This window comes from Cladophialophora immunda, assembly GCF_000835495.1.
Source record: "Cladophialophora immunda strain CBS 83496 unplaced genomic scaffold supercont1.6, whole genome shotgun sequence".
In the NCBI taxonomy this organism is placed as follows: Eukaryota; Fungi; Ascomycota; class Eurotiomycetes; order Chaetothyriales; family Herpotrichiellaceae; genus Cladophialophora; species Cladophialophora immunda.
The window spans coordinates 3,526,366-3,546,628 of NW_015622546.1; the positions used below are offsets into that span (position 1 = coordinate 3,526,366).

The 20,263-nt window shown below is 51.1% G+C and overlaps 6 protein-coding genes across 6 annotated transcripts; 3 read left to right on the forward strand and 3 right to left on the reverse strand.

Moving 5' to 3' along the window:
* Window positions 1-268: 268 nt before the first annotated feature.
* Window positions 269-1,418, reverse strand: PV07_10668 (uncharacterized protein; the record flags this gene model as incomplete). Its single annotated transcript, XM_016398017.1, has 2 exons — window positions 269-1,101; window positions 1,169-1,418. 2 exons carry the CDS (start codon window positions 1,416-1,418, stop codon window positions 269-271), a joined length of 1,083 nt encoding a protein of 360 aa, XP_016245208.1.
* A 76-nt stretch (window positions 1,419-1,494) lies between these two features.
* On the reverse strand, window positions 1,495-3,450 carry PV07_10669 (uncharacterized protein; the record flags this gene model as incomplete). Its single annotated transcript, XM_016398018.1, has 4 exons — window positions 1,495-1,651; window positions 1,709-2,711; window positions 2,768-3,217; window positions 3,282-3,450. The coding sequence occupies 4 exons, from the start codon at window positions 3,448-3,450 to the stop codon at window positions 1,495-1,497; spliced, it is 1,779 nt and encodes a 592-aa protein (XP_016245209.1).
* Window positions 3,451-8,506: 5,056 nt separating this feature from the next.
* PV07_10670 (uncharacterized protein) lies at window positions 8,507-10,643 on the forward strand (the record flags this gene model as incomplete). Its single annotated transcript, XM_016398019.1, has 10 exons — window positions 8,507-8,645; window positions 8,696-8,767; window positions 8,817-8,881; window positions 8,932-8,942; window positions 8,990-9,255; window positions 9,300-9,531; window positions 9,583-9,967; window positions 10,017-10,202; window positions 10,252-10,374; window positions 10,425-10,643. 10 exons carry the CDS (start codon window positions 8,507-8,509, stop codon window positions 10,641-10,643), a joined length of 1,698 nt encoding a protein of 565 aa, XP_016245210.1.
* A 985-nt stretch (window positions 10,644-11,628) lies between these two features.
* On the forward strand, window positions 11,629-13,279 carry PV07_10671 (uncharacterized protein; the record flags this gene model as incomplete). Its single annotated transcript, XM_016398020.1, has 2 exons — window positions 11,629-12,210; window positions 12,260-13,279. The coding sequence occupies 2 exons, from the start codon at window positions 11,629-11,631 to the stop codon at window positions 13,277-13,279; spliced, it is 1,602 nt and encodes a 533-aa protein (XP_016245211.1).
* Window positions 13,280-13,502: 223 nt separating this feature from the next.
* Window positions 13,503-16,926, reverse strand: PV07_10672 (uncharacterized protein; the record flags this gene model as incomplete). Its single annotated transcript, XM_016398021.1, has 5 exons — window positions 13,503-14,186; window positions 14,267-14,601; window positions 15,648-15,972; window positions 16,024-16,271; window positions 16,338-16,926. 5 exons carry the CDS (start codon window positions 16,924-16,926, stop codon window positions 13,503-13,505), a joined length of 2,181 nt encoding a protein of 726 aa, XP_016245212.1.
* A 913-nt stretch (window positions 16,927-17,839) lies between these two features.
* Window positions 17,840-18,412, forward strand: PV07_10673 (uncharacterized protein; the record flags this gene model as incomplete). The annotated part of the gene is made up of 2 exons (XM_016398022.1): window positions 17,840-18,082; window positions 18,152-18,412. 2 exons carry the CDS (start codon window positions 17,840-17,842, stop codon window positions 18,410-18,412), a joined length of 504 nt encoding a protein of 167 aa, XP_016245213.1.
* Between the last annotated feature and the right edge of the window lie 1,851 nt (window positions 18,413-20,263).

A 20,263-nucleotide genomic window follows, 5' to 3' on the forward strand; every position in this document is an offset into this window, starting at 1 on the left:
CCTGACGGCTATGTGGGAAGTATTGGGCGGTTCGAGAGTAAGGGCAGCAACGGTGCTGCTGCTGCTTCGGACTGGCTAGATTCGTATTATGGCGGATTTTTGAAAAGATGATAGGACTGCGAATATCGACCTATTGCAACGGCAAGGCGCATTCGATTGTTACCTAGAAGGTTGGTGATACTTTGTGTGCGAGTGGTCGGTTGGAGGACGAAAGAGTAATACATAGTAGCTATCTTGTCATAGACTATTGAAATTGGACCAAACCCAACTACTTCAGAATCGCCTCGTACTCGTTGATCGTGCCCCGCCCTTGTATCAGGCCTCTGAGTACCTTCATCGCTTCGTGTACGACCGCCCAGCGAATGTTACTCAGATGCTTTGCGACCACCGCCGTGAGACCCGACGTAGGATACTTTCCCAGTGCACGCCAGATGTTCTGGGGCCCCGCGCTCGTCATACTGCTGACCAGCGCATTCATTTCGGCCTTGGCGTGCCAGACGTTGCCGTAGTCAACCATGTCATCGTCCGGACGAGGATGCACTCTCGGTTCATTCCTACCAGTGCCACAGCCAGTAGGATTATCGGCTGAGCTTGACGGCCCGAGTGGCGATATGTCGACTGTATTGGCGTAGTGGAAGGCCCAGCACGTCAGTGTCGACAGGTACAAGCACCAGGGATAATGAAATGTGTCACTGGCGTCCCAATTGTCGAGGTTCATAATTCCTTCTCGCAGCAGATTCGCGGCGTGCCAGGCCGCCATGGCCGCGGGTGTCGACCCTGCCGGTTTAGCCCAGTCCTTCACCACGCGGCGCGATCGTTCATAGTCGGTGCGGGTGACTGGCAGACCGAGGATATGGTTGGCGCCGGCATAGATCTGGAGGTCGAGGATCTCGACGTTGAGGGTGATGTGGGCGGCGTGGTAGATGGCGATTGTGGCGGTGCTGAAGCGGGTGAACTCGGCTTTCCTCTCCGGACTGTCGCTCAAGGAAAGAGACATGTTCATGCAATACGAATCAAAGTCGGCTTTCCAGGCGTCAAAGGACTGCGCAAGCCGATCTTGCCATCGCGTCTCGTCGGCGGACTGACTCAGGCTGACTACGCCTGCGTGAGAGGGTTAGTGAAATGCCCTTGGAGCATTGCGTCTCGAAAATAGATTGAATCAACTCACCCAGAGCAGTCTGGTCTCTACGTTTCAGGTCCCACTGGACCGACATGAGTCCGTGAAGGACAAGGAGGCGCGATAGTGCATTCAGTTGAGGCAGCTGCGTGTCAGAGTCTGGAGTCATATACGCTTTTAGGACCGACAGATAGGGAACCTGAGGATCCTTCCTGGCATATTTCCACCACTCCTCTGCCGAAGTGGCCTCCCATGCCGTTTGATTGCATGGAAGCGTTGTGCGAAGCTCGAACGACGACATGCACAACGACTGCGAGAATAAAACTGCATGTTGCGTGTCCCAAAGGAAGCAAAGGAAAGCCAGTCTGTTGCTTACATTAGTTGAGTGCGGCGTTGCTTGAGAAGGAATATTGAATCTCTTGCCTCTTCCGAAGCTCAACGTCAATTGCTTTCCGCCAGTTCGACTCAAGATCCCCTAGAGCATCGCTGAAGTTAGGCTGTCTTACTGTCTGGCAGTCGCTTCGCCGAATCAAGCTACCGGAGGTGTCAGCATAGGACGCATGGTCAACAAGCGAACCCACTAGCACTTACTTGATCAACAGTCCATGGAACAGGTGGGACATATCATGTTGCCTTTGACCAGCACGCGACTTCCCGAAGCATTCAACGAGAAGTATGGTCTGCAAAATCCACAATTCTGGAGTGGCGGAGAAAGAGGAATGCTGGAATATCTGTGCCCTTAGAATATCATGAATGCAGACTGCCAGGCGATGGATAGCTTTGTCGCTATACGTGGCCCCTAGTAGGAGTACAGATAACAAGAGTAGAGGTTCTGCTTGGGACGGATTGAAGGTGGGTTGATGCAAAAGAGGGTATGTGACATTGAATCGAGAGAAGAACAGCTCTAGATAGTTTTGCATGGCAGACAGGGACAACAGGGGGTGATCGTGCGTGATTTCCAGACCTTCTGGAGTTCTGAGCCGCGCGTTTATGAGTAGATCTAATAATCTGATGCGAGAACTGTCGTCCATGGCAGGCATCATCGTGCGAGGCTGTATCGGCGAGAAGCCCTGCGTATTTGTGTATGGAGTGGGCTCATCTGAATGGTGGGTCGATGGATATGCGATCGTGTGATTCTCCGTGGAAGCCCGCGATGTGGTCGATGGACGAGACATACCAATTTCGGGTGCAAGATTGCCTGCTAAATTTTGGTCCATTGGAGGAAAGGATGTAATGGTGGGCGCGACGGCTGATCCGGTAGAAGTCATGGAACTGGACTGAAATGCTTTTGCATTCCGGGAACCTTCCACGGAGCGCAGGTGTTGCAGTGAGGAATGCTGTGTGTAAGACTCCTCTGCCATGTCGTTGCTAGTCATCCTCCTACTGGAGCTGAATGTAGTAGGCACTGGCAATGGTTGAGCAGGTTTCCTTTGCATGTCATACGATTGATTCTCTTGTGAAGGTCTCTGAGATTCTGGCACGACGCTCGAGTTGAGCAGCATATTAGTTGAGATTGGTGAGCACGTCGCATCGCCAATGTCAAACAGCCAGTTGTAATTGTGCATTGTCGTGAAAGGCATGTTGAATGAACTCGCTTGGTGAATGTTAACATTGAGGTGGCTACAATACGGACTCCGCAACTGCACTCACCAGTGTCAGGATTGAACATATCACCAAAGGGCATATCGTCTGCGATATTGAGGGATGCGGCTGAAGTTAATCCCCAGGAGGAATTAGCCAGGAAGTCAAACATATTCGGGGCTACCGTGGAGTCCATAAAGTCTTCCTCATCCGGCAAATCTGGTAACTGGTGGGTGAGCTGCTCAAAAGATTCGACGCTCAGCATTGATTTTGGGGGCGATGGTGGCTCTGCGTGGAGTGCTTGGGAATTATAGCCCTCGGCAAATGCTGATTGATTGTGGTTGTTGGGATCTGTGGTCGACTTCTTCGCTGATACCTTGCATATTTCGCCTGGAGGTGGTCGTTTCTTGACGATGTTGCCATTGGCATCTTTCCAGAGCTTCTTTCTGCTCTCAATGATCCCAAACCCTTCACCACCAGCTTCTTCATCTCTCTGACGGTGTCGAACCATGTGTCTGTCTACGAGGACCGTGTCAATTCATTGGTTATCATTAAACAACCACCAACATGCACCATTACCTACCCAAAAGGTCGGGTCTTTTGAAGTGCAGACCACATCGGGGGCAAGTGCTCGAACCGTCGCCGTGGTTGAGCATGTGGCGCTGAAGATGATCAGACCTGGTAAACGCCTTCTCACAGCCCTCGTACGAGCACATGTACTTCTTAGGCCGGTTGCTGGATGTAGACGACATGGCAACGACGATTGTCGGCCCGGAGACAAGATGGCAACTTTCGGTTTGCATGAAATTAGGCTGATGAACGTGACCCTCTCTGAAGAGAGCGCAGAAGAGTCAGAAGACGGGGGTGGGGGTGCTAGCAAGATGTGGTGAGATGGTGCAGAAGCGCGGAAACGGCAGCTGCAGGGCAGCAGTTGTCGAGATAAGTACCAAACCCAGTAAGCGAGATACAGGTGGGTCCTAACAACACCCGGGTACGAAAGCCAGCTACTGTAACTACCTAGTAGTTAGACACATCCTGCCCAACGGGCTAAGCGAGCGACCATAGACTAATAACTGACAAGATGTCTCGCGACCACTTCTTTGGGAACTGAGCACATATTAGCTGGAACACGGACCTCGCGCGTACTATCGTTCAAGGCCGTCCATCCAGCCGGAATTGCTAGTCGTACGAGTATTATTGTTGACAAATGTTTTCTCTCAATCCTGTGGGCACTCGAACATCAAGGCTCTATGCAGAATCTGTTGACTATCTATGCCTACATAGAATCAATTGCTCCTGCTGTCTATGTCTTTGCTGCAATTCCCCTGATTGGAGGCCTGCAAGAGAAAGCGGAATACTAGTATTTCCTGAAGCAACTACTGATGCGGCCTTTGGACTATGCGGCAACGTCAATGTCCTTGTAATATGGATAATCAACATAGCCCTTGCTGGGCGGTTCGGCGCCGTAGAAAGTACTTCGATCGTAAGGATTCAACGGGAGTCCCTCTGCTAGTCTTCGAGGGAGGTCCGGGTTGGCAATGTAGTGTCGACCGAAGATGATTGCATCGGCCTCGCCTGACTCGATCTTTGGAACAGCATTTTCTGCATTGAAGTTCCCAGCGGCGACAAATTTGACCCCTCCATTCTCAAGTATCCTTCGGAAAGGCACCAGGGAAGGCTCGCTCTTCTTCGCAGGAGTGGTAGAAAGTGCCTCTCGGCAAGATTGTTGGAGTGCCAGCATCTTTCCAGTCTCGTCCAAGACTTCGTCGAATCTGGGCTCCACCATATGGACATATGCTGGGCGGTTGGCCTCTGGAAGCTCAACTATTCTCTCGCATAGGTACGCCCAGTGTTCGTTGGGGTTCGAGTCTCTGGTGTCCTGAAAGTAGTTGTACGGTGACAGTCTGATGCCGACTCTCTCTGCTCCAATGGCCAATGTCACCGCCTTGATGACTTCGAGCGGGAAACGGGATCTATTTTCCATGGAGCCACCGTACGAGTCCGTCCTAGTGTTGATATTGTCGTGCAAAAACTGGTCCAGGAGGTAGCCGTTGCCGCTGCAGAGAGTTAGCCATCGGCCACAGTGGTAGGACTGTAAGCAAGTTTACCCGTGGATCTCGACACCGTCAAATCCAGCTTCGATCGCACGGACGGCAGCGCTAGCGAAGTCTTGTACAATATCTTGGATTTCTTCGACGGTGAGAGGTATGGGGGGTGTTGAATCATAATCCGAGCCATCAAGCGCCTTGCCCGTTATAGGAATACCGCTGGAACTGACACAGTCACGGCCATCGAGAAATGAGGGCACCGTCGCACGGCCAACATGCCATAGCTGGCAGAAAATGAAGCCACCTTTCGCATGAATGGCTTCCGTGACCTTCTTCCATCCGGCTCCCTGACTCTGGGTGAATATACCTGGGACGCCGGGATAGCCGCAAGCCTGCACAAGGGTTAGAAGTCGTATAGGCGATTCTCTACTTCGGGAGACAAACATATCGACTGATCGGACAAGCCTCCGTGAGCTGGAAGCCACCCTGGCTTGCACGTTGCGAGTAGTATTCCACGTTGAGATCGCTCGGAACATAGATACCAGGAGATTCCGCCGGGGCTCGCATTCGAGTCAGCGGTGCCATCATCACTCGGTGTTCTAGATTCAGAGCACCCAGTTTCAGCGGCTTAAACAGCTGAGTGTCTTCGAGTGGCTTGAAGCCAGTGGGAGAGGTTCTTGAAGGCATCCTTCTCCTTTCTGTCGTTCTCAGCTCTCGCTGTGTGCGCCTTTGTGGCTGGGGAGCGTTCCAAAGAAATAGAGGAGCGGGCAACGACTCTCAGATGTGACTTTTTGTTTCAGTTGACGGATATCCGCATCGAGAAGAAAAGAGATATGTCACCCTGCAGGCCACGAACGGAGCCATGTTGTCCACTTGCTCAGGAGTGGGCAAAAGCGTTGCATTCGTTTGACCAGTTCTTCAGCCCAGGTGTACGCGCGAGGTAGCCGGACCCAAAATGATGCCCCTTATTCACCAAGGATGCCGCGAGTGCTAGATGCGGCGATGCGGATACATCATGCAGCCCAGCGTTAGGCGACCGAGGCGAACATGGCCAAGATCAAGAATGGGGGAAGAAGGGAAACATATTAGAGCAACAAATCAGCAGGCGCCGCACATATCCGACTGGCGTTCTCGCCTTATCATCCTCCTACTCGGCTATTGTATTCCGGCCCTCAATTCGGATGCCACGAGAACAAGTAATTCGAAGTTGATTGCATTGTTCTCTTAAGCCGCAAGTGGCATTTCGGAAAGGCTTTCGCGAAGTTCTCGTCATTAAGTGGGAACAAACGCACAGCGCGATTGGGCGATCAGTCGTGAAAATACCCCATAGGGCCTTTCCTCTCATCCGCCATCTTCTCTTCTTGACGCGTTATTTTCTAGTTTTGCGGGGTGAGCATGGATGAGGAGATGGAGTTATATGTAATATTTGTACTATTGATACTGTCCTATCTTTATGTTACGCAATGTACGAGAACTTCCTCCATCGAATTAAAGTCGTTTTCTCTAGAGCCTTTGCGCGAGAAGGTCACAAGGTCGTTTACACGGTAATTGGGGCTGGAGCAACCTGAAACTGCGGCGCGACCTCGATCGTCTCATAGGTAACCGGCATTTCAGCCTTGGGATACACACCCGCAAGACGCATACGGACATACTCGCCGTTGGTCATAGCCTTGTACTTCTTGGGACATTCGTCCGAGATACACGACGGGAGCGTCTCCATAACGGCATCGTAATTTGCTATTTTACAACATCAGCCCACGGCCATGGCTCAGAACAACAAGAAATGAGACAGGGAAAGGGAAGTCTTACCTCCAAAGAAGAAAGGAATCGAGTATCTTGTACGGGCTTCACGGTTCGCGGCTCGATGCAATGTCGAGACGAATAAATCGTTGGTCCACACAGACATAGCGTCCCCAATATTCACCACAAATGTGCCTGGGATGGGGTCGACGGGGATCCATGTCCCATTCTTCGACACTACTTCCAGCGATTTGTTGTCATCCTGGAGCAGGATAGTAAAGAGTTCGTAGTCCGTGTGCGGAGCGATCGAGGAGCGTATATCCGGTTTCTGTAGCTTGCCTGGGTAATGGTTTAAGGTCATGATGGTGCCGGGCTGTGTGCACAAGGCCTCGAAAAAGTCCTCATCGAGATCCAAACTCAGTGCAAACAACCGCAGCAGCGAGCGCGACAGCGAGAGCATCTGGCCCATGTACTTTTCCATGGCGCCGCGCCACCCAGGAAGCTTTTCCTCGGCAGGCCAGAAGTTATCTCCGTTGTTGTTGGGAGAGTGCGTTGGGCTGGGATCACAGCCTGGTTCGTACCCGATGTTGTAACCCTCCAGTAATTCTGCAAGACGTATTTAGTTAGCCATGGACTCCGATGCTTCTCTGGTGCACAGGGAATATCCATACTAGCACCTCCAACGATTGTCTCATCAAAATCAATCTTCTTATAGCCGTAGAACTCCTTGTTGTTGGTGATGTCGAGCTTTATCTTCTCCTCAAAAGGCAACTCGTGGAAGAAGCGTGCCGTTTCACGAAAACACATGTCAATGTCCTCCTGGGGCACGCCATGGTTGGAGATGTAGAAGAAGCCAGCCGTCACACAGACATCGTAGATCTTCTTGGCTACCACTCGTCGCACGTTGATGTCTGGGTGGCACATATCGGACAAGTCAATCACAGGGACTTCGGTGAAGGATCCTGCGTTCTGGGAGTCCTTGGCCGGCGAGACCTTGCGCCAGCCAATGCCAGTATTGATGATTTCTTCTTGGGCTGCCATTGTGCTCTCTCTATGCCTTCAAGCTTTTCGGGTCTTGTATTCGAGTATTGAATGATAAAGATGAGCGCCTGTCGATCGTAGATGCGGTTAGCGTGTCTAGCGTATGTACTTGCTATCTGCAGTATGTTCCTTCTACCTCCCATGTCGACCTAGCTACTCTCTCCTCTCCTTGATATATTCATTCATCAGCTCTTCCACAAGTGGGGGATTCGTGTGCTGCCACGAGTCAGGGTGGGGTGTCCTTTTGCATCGTTGCCCCTTATCACGAGTCTCCCGTTCAGCCTCGGCTTATCAAATGCGCCCGGACGCTTACTGAAGGAACAAGCACAAAGTCTAACCATCTTGACTCGTTCCACGGCCGAGAGATAAACATAACACAGAGCCAAGGCTTATCCTCGCTATCACAGCCGAGCCATTAGCCCAAAGTAAATGGTCGGTTCGAGGCTCCAACCAAGACTGCCATTCTGGTTAGTCTCCCAATTTTGGTCTACCCCGGGCCCACCGGATCCACTTCTCCACCACTCTGGCCCGTCTTCGGCTCGTCTGGCTCAACACTGGTAACTTTAACCGCAGCTATCCTGTCGCGATTCAGCCATCTGCCGCCCAGGCATGTCTCGCTTGTGTTCTGTCCAGCATGGTGTCCCACCTGTCCCTGCGTATAGGAAGTCCACGGTAGACAGCTGCCACCGAGGACTGGCGCTCGCTCATCTAGACAGTCCAGATTGTCTGGTCGATATCTCCTATCAATCATTGGGTTGGTATCCTTTCAGCCACACCCCACCCTTGAAGCGGCTTGTAGTGACCTATCATGTGTCTTGTCGGTTTCGGGAGCCTCTACATGCTTCCAAGACATGGACACTTGATAGCAAATACTCAAATGTAAGGCAAATGGTTGTATAAAGAAGACCCATCCATCAACCCCTTTTTTGCAAGGGCCAACAGCTCTGTTTAGTTTCCTCGGATTGGCAGTATCAGCACGATGAAGACAAACGTGGAATTTGGGAGTTGGAAGATGCCGACCAAGGCCGACCTCAAGGCTCGTGCGACGACCTTGAAGGCCTGGGAGTTGGAGAAACAGCCCTCAACGTTTGCTCCGGACGGAGTTTGGTCCAACAGAGGTATGTGGCATCAGCTGTCGACGAGATCTAGCCTCATTTTGTTTTCACAGACACGGACCCTCTGCCGATGGAGCGACGTACCTGGGGCTTTCTCACTTGGTTCGGATATTGGTGCTCGGATGGTCAGACCACCCTCTAGTGACGTCGCGCAGGGAATTGACTGTAAAACAGCCGTCAATGTCACCACCTGGCAAGCCGCGGGAACTGTGATTGCTTTGGGGTTGTCCTGGCGTGAGGTATGAGAGAGATTTGTGATCTTTCAGATTTTCCAGACTAACATTTCCAGGCCATTCCGACGTAAGTCGAAAACGGCCCCTGGTCGAAGGTCCAAACTGACTCTCCAGCGTCTTCGTGGGAAACACCCTCGTCGCGGTCCCGATCGTCTTGACAGGGTGGATCGGAGCCAAACACCACATCCCCTTCCCCGTCATCGCTCGCGCCAGCTTCGGATACTACTTCTCCTATTTTGCCGTCCTCTCCCGTGCCACTCTAGCCCTGTTCTGGTTCTCCGTCGTCTCGTACAGTGGCTCGCTCGCCATGCAGCAGATGATCAATGCCATCTGGCCTTCTTTCCGCGACCTCCACAATAGTCTTCCCGCAGGCGCTGGCAGTAAGTCAATTCTCCGGTTGAGGGACATTCTCTGATATCTATAGTCACATCCCAAGGACTCATCAGCTACTTTCTCTACTGGCTGATGCAATTCCCCTTTCTGATGATCAACCCCGAGAAACTTGGCTGGTTCTTCTTGTTCAAAGTCATCACGACCCCTCTCGTTGGTCTGGCCACCATGGGCTGGATCGTCCGTCAGGCTAATGGCGTGGGTGGACTGTGGAACGCCCGGCCCACAGTCTCGGGAGAACAGTTGACCTGGCTCTGGATCGCTGCGTGAGTCGTCAAGTACGGGAAGGCTTTAGACCGTGACTGACCCGCCGGTAGGATGAACGCAGCTGCTGCCGGAAATGCGACAATCGCCGTGAACAGCGCCGACTTCAGCCGCTATGCTCGAAAGCCCGGATACCAGTGGGTGCAGTTCCCTCTGGTGCCCGTCTTCTCCACCATTTTCGCCGTGCTTGGTCTCGTCTCTACCAACGCGGCGAAAGTGGTCTATGGCAGGGACGACATGTGGTCGCCCTTGGCCATCACGGACATGTGGAGGAGCCCTGGAGGTCGGGCGGCCGCTTTCTTTGCTTCTTTCTGCTGGACTATTTCACAGATTGGCACCAATATATCATGCGACACCATTTCGGCTGCGAACGACTTCACCACTTTGAAGCCAAAGTACATCAACATCCGTCGCGGAGTGATTTTTGTCTCGTTCATTGTAGGTCATTTTGTCTCGGGCTGGAGTACTGTCGCTAATGATTTCGCAGGGCGGCTGGGCGCTTGTGCCGTGGAAGCTGGTGTCGGCTGCGGCGGGATTCTTGAACTTCCTCTCGGCGTATGCTGTCTTCCTGGCTCCCATTTCTGGCATCATGGTTGGAGACTACTGGATTGTTCGACGACGTCAGATCGACATTCCGAGCCTGTACCGACCCCATGCTCGATACCGATACTGGGTAGGTGAAGTTTCCTCAAACGTTCGAACAGTACTGATTGTGACTGTAGAAAGGAATCAACTGGCGCGCGCTGTTGACTATGCTCATCATCGTTATTCCAAATCTTCCTGGTATCGCAAAGGCGGTGAACCAGGGAGTCAACCTGCCCGAGACCTCACTGAAATTCTACCGAGTAAGTCTGGAAGCCTTTTCTCTTTGTTCAGATTGTTGACTCGGTCACAGCTCAACTTCATCTGGGGCTGCTTCGGTGGCTGTCTCATCTATTCCGCCTTCCATTTCATTGTCCCGGCTAAGGAGACCTATATATCCAAGACCATCGAGACCGATGACGACGCATCGATTAATGATGTGACGACGGTCATTGTCGGTGTGCCTGCGGACAAAGGGATCGGATCGGACGCGGCCAGTCTCGAGGAGGGAAAGAAGTTGGCAGAGGTGTGAGATTCTGTAGTCGCGCCAGGCGATGTAGTGCAATAGATTGAACGAGAATAATGGCGCAGAGGGATGAGTTGAGTCGATGTCAGGCTGTAAACGACCGGAATCGACCAGGAGGCAAGACTTCAGTTAGAGTAAGTATAGTACACGAATGTAACTTTGGAACTATCCGCACCTCTGAGTACTAGGAATCGCCTGATAGTTCTAGGCATTATCTCCTATATTGCCTAATATTTGCCTAGTAATTGGTGAGATCGCCAGGCTTCTTGGCCTGGAATTGAAGCACCATTCCTGACGCTGCATCACCAGATGGATGACTTCGAAAACATAACTATACAGCCAGATTGACAAACTCTGTATTAGGAACTGCTGTCTCTCACAACGCTGGGTAGACACCTAAGTTTCAGTACGTTAATCAATCTAATTACCAGATAGGTGATTGACCGTTATCCGCCAAAGGCCTGGCGGGGAAAGGTGGAGGAATGGGTCCAAGATACGAGTTCACGCCCTTCGTCTCCAGTATGTCCCAAGTCACTCGATAAAACACGCAATCGCGTCGATAGGGCATTGGTGGGCAGATAAGCAATTTTCTCCACCCTCTGTATATCATCGCCGCATCTACGCGGCTCCTGAGAACTCAGATAGGTGTGCACATAAGCGCGTATACAATCACAGACAAGACTACAACCTTCGTGGGGGATATCTGACCAAACGGCCAGTAGTGTCTGCCTGGTCTATACATCCCTCTCCTCTTACTAGTGTTCATTTCTTCCCGATATTAGATATTGGTGTTCCAAGGATGGGGGATCTTGTATAAGCGGCTATCATCCACTTCTCTCTACTGGTTACCTGTACGACTATAGCGCTGATACACGAAAAAGTGGGAGATCCCTGAATACCTAAGGATATTCTTGCTGGCTTTTATCGACTTATTCGATAAGCGTTCGCCGAAGTAATTGACTGTTGCCTAAGGAATATCCCTTCCACCCACATGGAAACCCCAACTTTCGCCCAGTTAGGAGACTTCCAGGTCCAAGGGTACATCAATCCCCATACTCAAGTGGCCAACTTTCTGGGCATCCAATATGCAACTATCCCTGCTCGATTCCGGCAGGCACAACTCGTTGACACGGCCAATATCGCCGTAGAAGGAAGTCTCAATGCCACCCAGTACGGTCCACGCTGTCCCCAGACTGACCGTCGAACTCGCGGTGACGAGCATCTATTCGGAGAGCTTCCTCGCAGCTTCGACTTTCCGAAGGATGAGTTTGGCTGCTTGAGGCTCAATGTATACACCCCAAGAGACATCCCCGCCGGGAAGCTGCTACCGGTTCTCGTCTGGATCCATGGCGGTGGATTCACTTTTGGGGACGGCGGTGCTGACTTCGACGGTAACTATCTGGTGCAGCATTCGGTTCTCTCGGGAAGGCCCATCGTCTACGTCGGCATAAACTACCGTTTGGGGTATTTGGGGTTCTTAACATCAAAAGAGCTCCAGGCCGAAGCTGCCAGCAATGGGGAGGCGGGTTTTGCCAACATGGGACTCTATGATCAACGGCTCGCACTTGAATGGGTATGTATGCAACCATGCCGTACGACATTCTTGTACTGAGACATTGCAGATTCGGAAGTATATCCACCATTTCGGAGGCGATGCCTCCAACATCACTCTAGCAGGCGAATCCGCCGGTGCATGGTGTGTTCTCGCGCACCTACGATCCAATGTGCCGGTATGTAAAAGAGGGTTCGTCATGTCTTGTCCAGACGTGGACTTTCCCCGACCGGAGGAATCGCAGGCAATTTTTGATCAGCTAGCCACCCGTGCAGGGGTTTCTGCAACCGCCTCGGGCGCGGAGAAGTTAACAGCGCTAAGAGGCTTGCCGGTGGAGGAACTCGATCGACTTCTCGCCGGTCAGATGGCAACCCCGTTGTGGGATGAATCTTGGTTCATCTATCATGAAGGGCGGCAACCGGTCGCTGGGCCAGCGCCATTCGCTCCATGGGTCTCGGGCATCGTCGCAGGACACACAAAAGATGAAGTCGCTCCGTGGATAATGCGATCGCGAGCCTGGGGGTATGAGCAATACAGAGAGCGGATCCACGAGGCCGCTCCTGACGAGCCAACAACGACGAAACTCTTGACCGTATACGGGATTGCTGCGGACGCGTCCCCGATGGCCAATTTCAAAGCTTACTCCGACATGGCCACAGATGCCTTCTTTTCGCACCTGACTCTAATGCTTGCCCGCGATCCTAGTACCTCTGTTAGTCTATATCGGTTCGACCAGGGTGATACACTCTCCCAGGGCTCACTGAGAGGTTTGGCGTATCATGCTCTCGATAACGCCTTCTTCTTGCGACTGCCATCAGTAGCAGGGGCCGAGGCCGACTGCAATTTTCAAGAAACGGCCGATCTGTTCTCCAACTCGGTACTCGAATTTGCCTATGGGTCACAACCGTGGGAAGAGTACCACCAGCAGAACAGGATCATGGTCTTCAATGGGAAGGAGAGTAAGCTGGTCGAATCCCCAGCTCCAACCCGGTGGACACGTATCATCGAAGATGCCAGATCGGCGCTGGGCGCAGCGGCATGGAGAGCAGCGCTGAAGCTCGTTGGACTCCATCATAGCTCCATAAATTGAACCTAAACGTGCCTAAGCCCTTCATGCAAGTCGTCCATATCATCGACCAGCTGGCTAGATCTTCCTGTGGTGTGTGAATCATCAGCAAACAAGTTCAAGGGAGGACTAGCTAGGTTTGTCAGAGGCACTCATGCAACAGATGCTGGAAGACCCCAAATATTTCTCAGCACAGAATGACCATTTCGATGTCTTCCATATTCAGGGCTCTATCATAGAATTACCTTCAAGGAAAGTAGTGCGCTTCTATGTCTGCCAGCAACTTAGGTTGTCCAGAGCCCGTGGGATCCCAGCCGAGCTCTCTCTGCGTCTTCTCGCTCGATGCAGGATTGTCCGCCCCGAACACCAAGGCCAGAAAGCCAAGGGTCTTCATAGCCTCCTCAACAGTCTTGCTTTCCACTGGCGCCTGCAGCTTCTGGCCAACAATATTCGCTATCTCCTTCATTGGAACACCTTGCTCGGCGACGGCGTGGTAGGATCCACCTGAGGCACCCTTCTCAAGCGCCAGGCGGAATAGGACGGCTGCGTCCTGACGGTGAACGGCGCACCAGCGGTTGGATCCATCGCCCACAATGCTGACCGAGCTGGTCTGTCGCGCGACGTCGATGAAGCGAGGAATGAGTCCTTTGTCATCTTTCCCGTGGACTGTGGGTGGCAGCCGCACGATCGAGCCGCGGATCCCTTTCTCCTTTGACAGTTTCACAACAAGGTCCGCCGACTCCTGCCTCATTGCGAATGGTGTCCCACGCTCAGGCTCAGAGTCTTCTGTGGCAAGCTGTCCTTTCACTCCTAGCATTGTGCCCGAAGCGATGACAAGGGGCTTTCCCGTACCCGCTATGGCGTCAGCCATGGCCTCAATTGCCGCCCGATCGACTGCCGCGGCTTTGGCATAGTCACTGAAGTCGTGTATCTACAGCCCGTGGTTAGCAAGTGTTGGAAAATGTGCTCGGTCTTGTGCCGTAGCGTCTCCCACGAGAAGAGGTCTCTTACGAATGCAAGGTGAATGACGCCGTCAGCTTTCTCCGCACCGCTCTTCAGACTCTCCAGATCTTCGAGGTCGCCCCGGTGGACCTGTGCACCGAGCTTGGAGATTGTATCTGCAGATGCATCGCTTCGTGCGAGTCCCAGCACCTCGTGGCCGTGATCCAGGAGTTCTTTGATGGTTGCACGACCGATGAACCCAGGAGCACCGGTCAGAAACACAAGCATTTTTGCTGGAGTAGGGCGGTGATGGTTTGAGAGAGATCTTTTATGTTCTGGCAGAGGGGCTTCCAAAGGGACAGACTCAGAGGACTGATGATGGACAACTTCAAGACTGGACGCCCCTACGGATCACCAGAGTCATTTATATTTTGGCCGGCCACTGCCATGAACAGCAGAATAGCACTGAGCATGCACAACTCGGATTTAGAATGCTCATCTTGCCCTAACAAGGGGCCCATCACGGCGCGTAGCTTTCTAAGTCCGAGCAAACCGCCTGGATGATGACTCTGTGGTTGTTCGACGACGTGATGGAGACGGAGATGGCGATGGAGGTGAGTGGTGTTCGGATGGTCCCGTTCAACCCCGGAGGGTCAGAATGAGACGCTAACCACGACTCGTATTTCTTGGGGCAATGAATGGGTGCGATACAACATTGGGGGCCAGGAACGGAACTTTCGAGGCCCGAGTCCGACTGGCAGTCGTTTTGATTGTTGGTCCGACCCAGACGTGTTTCTCAGCCTGTCACGAAGCCATTCGAGTACAAAGTGGGCCTAATTTGGACAGACTGGGTCAATAGGCAACATTCGATCCGAAGCAAAGTACAGAGTAATGAAGTGTCAGCCCTGATCCTAAGCATTATCTGACATCCCTCGTGCAGATTTGCACATCAAATTAGACGGCTTAGACTGCTATGCGTGGTGCGCCTCTCCTTCGGGAGATCGATGTACGGGATTCAGCACTTAGTACTCTCTGGCCTGCATTCCATCCAAGAGAGCAACAGACATTGAAGTATATCTTTTCTACTTCACTCCATATTTACATGCTTCCGGCCTTCCATGCCCGATAGCACAAAGCATCATTGAAGGATGATGAATCTGGAGTCTGAAGTCAGCCTTTCCACACCACGCCCCCCATTGCACATTTAAACCCTTTGTCTCATATTACGAGACACCCACAGTCTTGTGCCGACAAACATCAGGCCTGACACCGCCATGCAGACACCCGTGAACACTTGCATCGGCACGTAATTAGTGCCTTCAGCGTTTTCAAGAAGCCGTCCGCCGATAGGTCCGCCACCAAGGACAGCAAAAGAAATGGCGCTGATGCAAAGTCCTAGAGAGAAAACCCTTAGATGTGCACACAGGATGACTGTAAGTAAATGGCTTACCATTCCATGTGCCGATCACTTCCGGCGAGGGTGCCAGCAGAGATACACACGGAGAGAAGATGGCCTGGAGCGCTCCGGAAAGAACACCATATACCACGGTCCACACGATGACGCCCGCTGGAGTGCGCGCTCCTATCCAGGCAAAGGCGACAACGGCCGATGCAAACGTTGTTACGATCAGAGAGTCGAAGAATCCCAAACCAGCGTCCGCTACGATACCCAAAGCGTAGCATCCAAAGAAGCCGCCGGCGTTCAGGATCGATGCAAGATAAAACGCTCCTCTTGCCGACGATCCATACTGATAGCCGTATAAAGCAATATAGATCTGGAAGTGGATCAGTTTGTGCTCAGGGCCAACCGGGTGGAGATGCCTCACGTAGGGCATATATATCCCAAGGTACATGATGAATGTCGCAAGGGTGAATAACAATGTCCGCTTATCAGTGAAGAAGGTCTTAGTTTTGATGGGTTCGCGTGGCATATCATGTGGGAATCGTGGCTGGATTAGGAGTACTGCTGCCACCATCAAGGCAAGCTGCAAGAATCCAATGGTCCGTAGAGTCCACCCAAACGAGATTCCATGATAGTTGACGAATTGATCCACTAAGATTGCCCAGATGACGCCTATCCGCGGGAGGCAGTGACGTTAGCGAACGGATACCGTCACGTAAAAGTACTCGAAACACGTACCTCCAACGTTCTGGCCTGACATGACCAAGCCGACGACAAAGCCTCTTCTCTTGAGGAACCATTGCGACTGTATGGCTAGAGCCGGTGTAAAGGCGAAACCAATCCCTAGTGCTGAGCAGAGGCCCTGAGACAGAATAAATTGATAGTACTTGGTTGACACTGACGCCGTCATCGTGCCTAGGATCATGAAGAAGGAACCGAAGGCCATTGGGATCTTAGGCCCATATCTGTCAGAAAGGCGACCGGCCCACATTCCGAAGAAGAAGCATCCCCATGTCTGTAGACTAGCGATCCAAGCAATGTCATCAGCCGAATATCCACTCAACACGACCGTACTGTAGTAGCTCTGGAAAACTGAGAAGCCAGTCAAAACACCAATGCCTGCGATGAATGACAGCCAGCCCCCGAGAACAGTCATCCAGGCTTTATATCCGCCGTCTGGAAAGGTCTGGTCGCTGCTGTTGATGGAAGGGATTACCATTGCTGCGACGGGCTCCTGGGATCCCTCGTGGCTCGTGTTCAACTCGAGGTCGCATTTCGAGACGACAGGGCTTTTCTTCTCGCCATCTCGTTCGGCGTATAATGACATCTTGGTCGCTATATCGAGGCAATGGTGAATGCTCCATCCTATATGAACGTCTGGTGATCTTGCTGGTATTTGTATTGTCCGCGTCTGCTATGTTTCTGCCGCGCGATAGACAACTGAGTTGAGCTGAATGCTTCAGGCTGTTGCGGAAGCCAGGAGATTGGGAGCCGCGGCACCGGTGAAGCCGCCAGCCAGGATTTGGGTTTAGTTTCTTGCCTTTTGGAGACTGGGTTATTGCCCTAACCTGATTAGGAAGGTTATCCGGCTAGTTTTTACACGCCGGCAAGTCAAACTGCCGTGCGACCGTTCCCACTAGATAGAACAATCAATCAATTCATCAAGTTAGTTCTACAGGTTATGAGCGCCTAAACGCTTGATTGCGCGTTACTCAAGCGTCGTTTGGTTCATCCTAGGTCATCCTTTCCTGGCTATCTAGCAGGAATAACCTATCCTTCGTTCTGCGGGTTGTGTTGTTGGTTATGCAGCAACGGTGTTCTGGTTGGAACCGTGCAGGCAGTCAAACCAACAACAAATCGCGCCCACCAATCTCAGGCGATTCTATCACGGATCGGCCTGTTAATCCCTCTGTCATTGGACAGACTAACACCGCGGGGTGCGTGGCTGTGCCTGGATCGCCGAATTAGCCTCTGGCAGAGCGTCAACCGAGCGCTAATCGGCCACAATCGGAAAATTCCTACCAATCCTCGATTACAGCCCCTACCTAGCCTATCCTACCACGAATTCCTAAGCAAATTAAAGCAGAAAAGGTGGAACAATAGGTAACATAGGGAGGTCTAATAATCGCAAGAATCGCTTGATCCTCCAAGGTAAGTCCAATTACGCAGTCTAGTTGCTAGCCTATGAGATGGAACTCCACGCTTAGGAGTGCTATACTGCGATCTCGCGACCGGTAGTTATGAATCCAGAGACACTAGATACCAAAGCAAAAGTAAAAGTAACGTCGGATTTCCTAGTGCGTAAGCAACTACGACCTGAAAAGGGTTTTGATATCCCTACGCTTAACGCGAACTATGATCAATGGCTTAGTCAAGAGATTGAGAGATTTGAGAAATGGGAGATAGTGAACTTAAAGGCACAGGGGGTGATCTACAATCTCTGTGCTAATCACGTCAAACCACTCATTGTATATAAGAAGACCGTAAAGGATATTCTTGTAAAGCTAAAATAGGCTTACGAATAGTAAGGCCTCGCGGTAGTCTATTGACAGACGATACTGGTCAACAGTTACCTATCTAAACAGTTCGCAACACTGGAAGAATACGTCAATAAACTACGCGCCAATCGATCAGGTTTTGAGGCACTTGGACACAATTTCAATGACGATTTCTGGGTGTCTATCTTTCTCAATGGATTGGGCGAAGATTATGAACTGGTGGTCTCACAGATCCTCGACACAGAGAAGGGCAAGATAGTCTTCGATGAAGCGGTGCAGAAGGTCTTTCAGTATGATTTGCGTAAGGCAGCGTAATCGACAGGTAACAATTAGGCCAATTAGGCCAATGCTTTTAAGGCTTAAGGCTAGTTAAGTGGTAATAATAATAAACGCGGTAACAAGTCTAATAGCAATGCTAATAATGGTCAAAATAAGAATAAGGACTCAGAGAAATGGGCCTGTCGAACACATAAGATAAACGACCATAAATGGAAGAATTGCAGATCGAATCCTGATCGTGTTGATAACGACTAACTAAGTAAGGATAAGGGTAAGGAAAAGGTAACTATTAACGCTTCGATTGCCGACTAGATTACTCCTAAGATACTTAGGTTCCTTAAGAAGAATACGACTTCTAGAGATTCTAGCGAAGATGGGGGGGCATCGGCTAATCGAGCCTATTTCTATTTAATCGCTACGTCTGAGATCGCTGTTTATGGTGCTAAGGAAAAGGGCTTCCTGATCGACAGTGGAGTCTCCCACCACATGACCTATTCCAGGACGAATTTCATCAACTTTCGTAAAGGATCGATGACTACTAGATTAGTAGATCACAGCGAGATTGAGGCTGAGGGCTATGGCGACATGATCATCGATTACAACCTTAATGGCGTCACAGTGCCTATTCGATTCGATAACGTCTGGTACTTCCCTAATCTAGGTGTTAATCTCTTGAGTATCTACGCGCTTAAGGAATAGGAAATGGTCGCTATTCTTGAACGCGTTCCTGGCCTTACTAATATAGGTCTATATAAGGGCAATAAGAGAATTATAAGTGTGCTAAAGGAGGGACGACGTTACCTACTGGGCATAAAGGACAATGTCTCGCCTCTTGTTGAGATTTATCGCGAGGACTCAATTTCAGTATTATCTGTCTGAGGTGGTGAAACGGCTAGGCTATGGCATAGACGGATGGGCCACCTATCGCCTGACTATCTCAATCGACTCAAGAAGGTTACCGACGGCGTCGATTTCACAGATTCATTTAGAAAACCCTGCGAAGACTGTATCCTTACTAACTAACCTCGTGCTCCGCGTAAGGGTATAACCAGCGGCTTATTAACTAGACTAAATCAATTGATTCATACCGATCTCGCTGGGCCGATAACTCCTGCTTCGATCAATGGCAGCAAGTATGTGATGACGATCACAGACGACTATTCCAGACGAGTAGTCCTTTATTTCCTCAAGAATAAGTCTAAGGCGTCACACTAGATGAAGTATTACGTCAATCTTACGACGAACACTAGTATGCCTATGGCATTTGTTCATGTTGACAACGGTGGTGAATATGAGGGTTCTACATTGCTCAGCTATCTCAGAGAGGCTGGGATCTATCAAGAGGCAACGGTTCCTTATAGCCCTGAGTCTAATGGTGTTGCAGAACGACTCAATCGAACGCTTACGAGCAAAATGAGGTCTATGCGGAAGGACTCAGGCTTACCAGAGGTCTTATGGGAGAACCTGTTGCAAACTGCCGCTTATTTGCATAATCGCAGTCCTAATAGATCTATTGGTTAGATAACGCCATTCGAACGATTCAATGGTAAACGTCCTAATCTGAGTCATCTACGAATCGTTGGATCGCGCGTTTACGTTCATATGCTAAAGGAGAAGCGTCAGGGTAAGTTTGCTGATAGATCCAAGGCTTATATCATACTTAGCTACGGTAACTCGCCTTCCATCTACTGGGTTTACGATCCTGTTGATCGCAGAGTGTTTCGATCAAAGGATGTGGTGTTTGATGAAGATAACTGTCGCTGTCTCGCGCCAATTGAGACAATGGACGAATTCGACAGCGATGAAGACATCCAGGATGCGCCACTGGTTGATTACTCAGGATTTATGAGGGAAGAGCCATTGGATCTACCACAGTCTCGTGTGGAA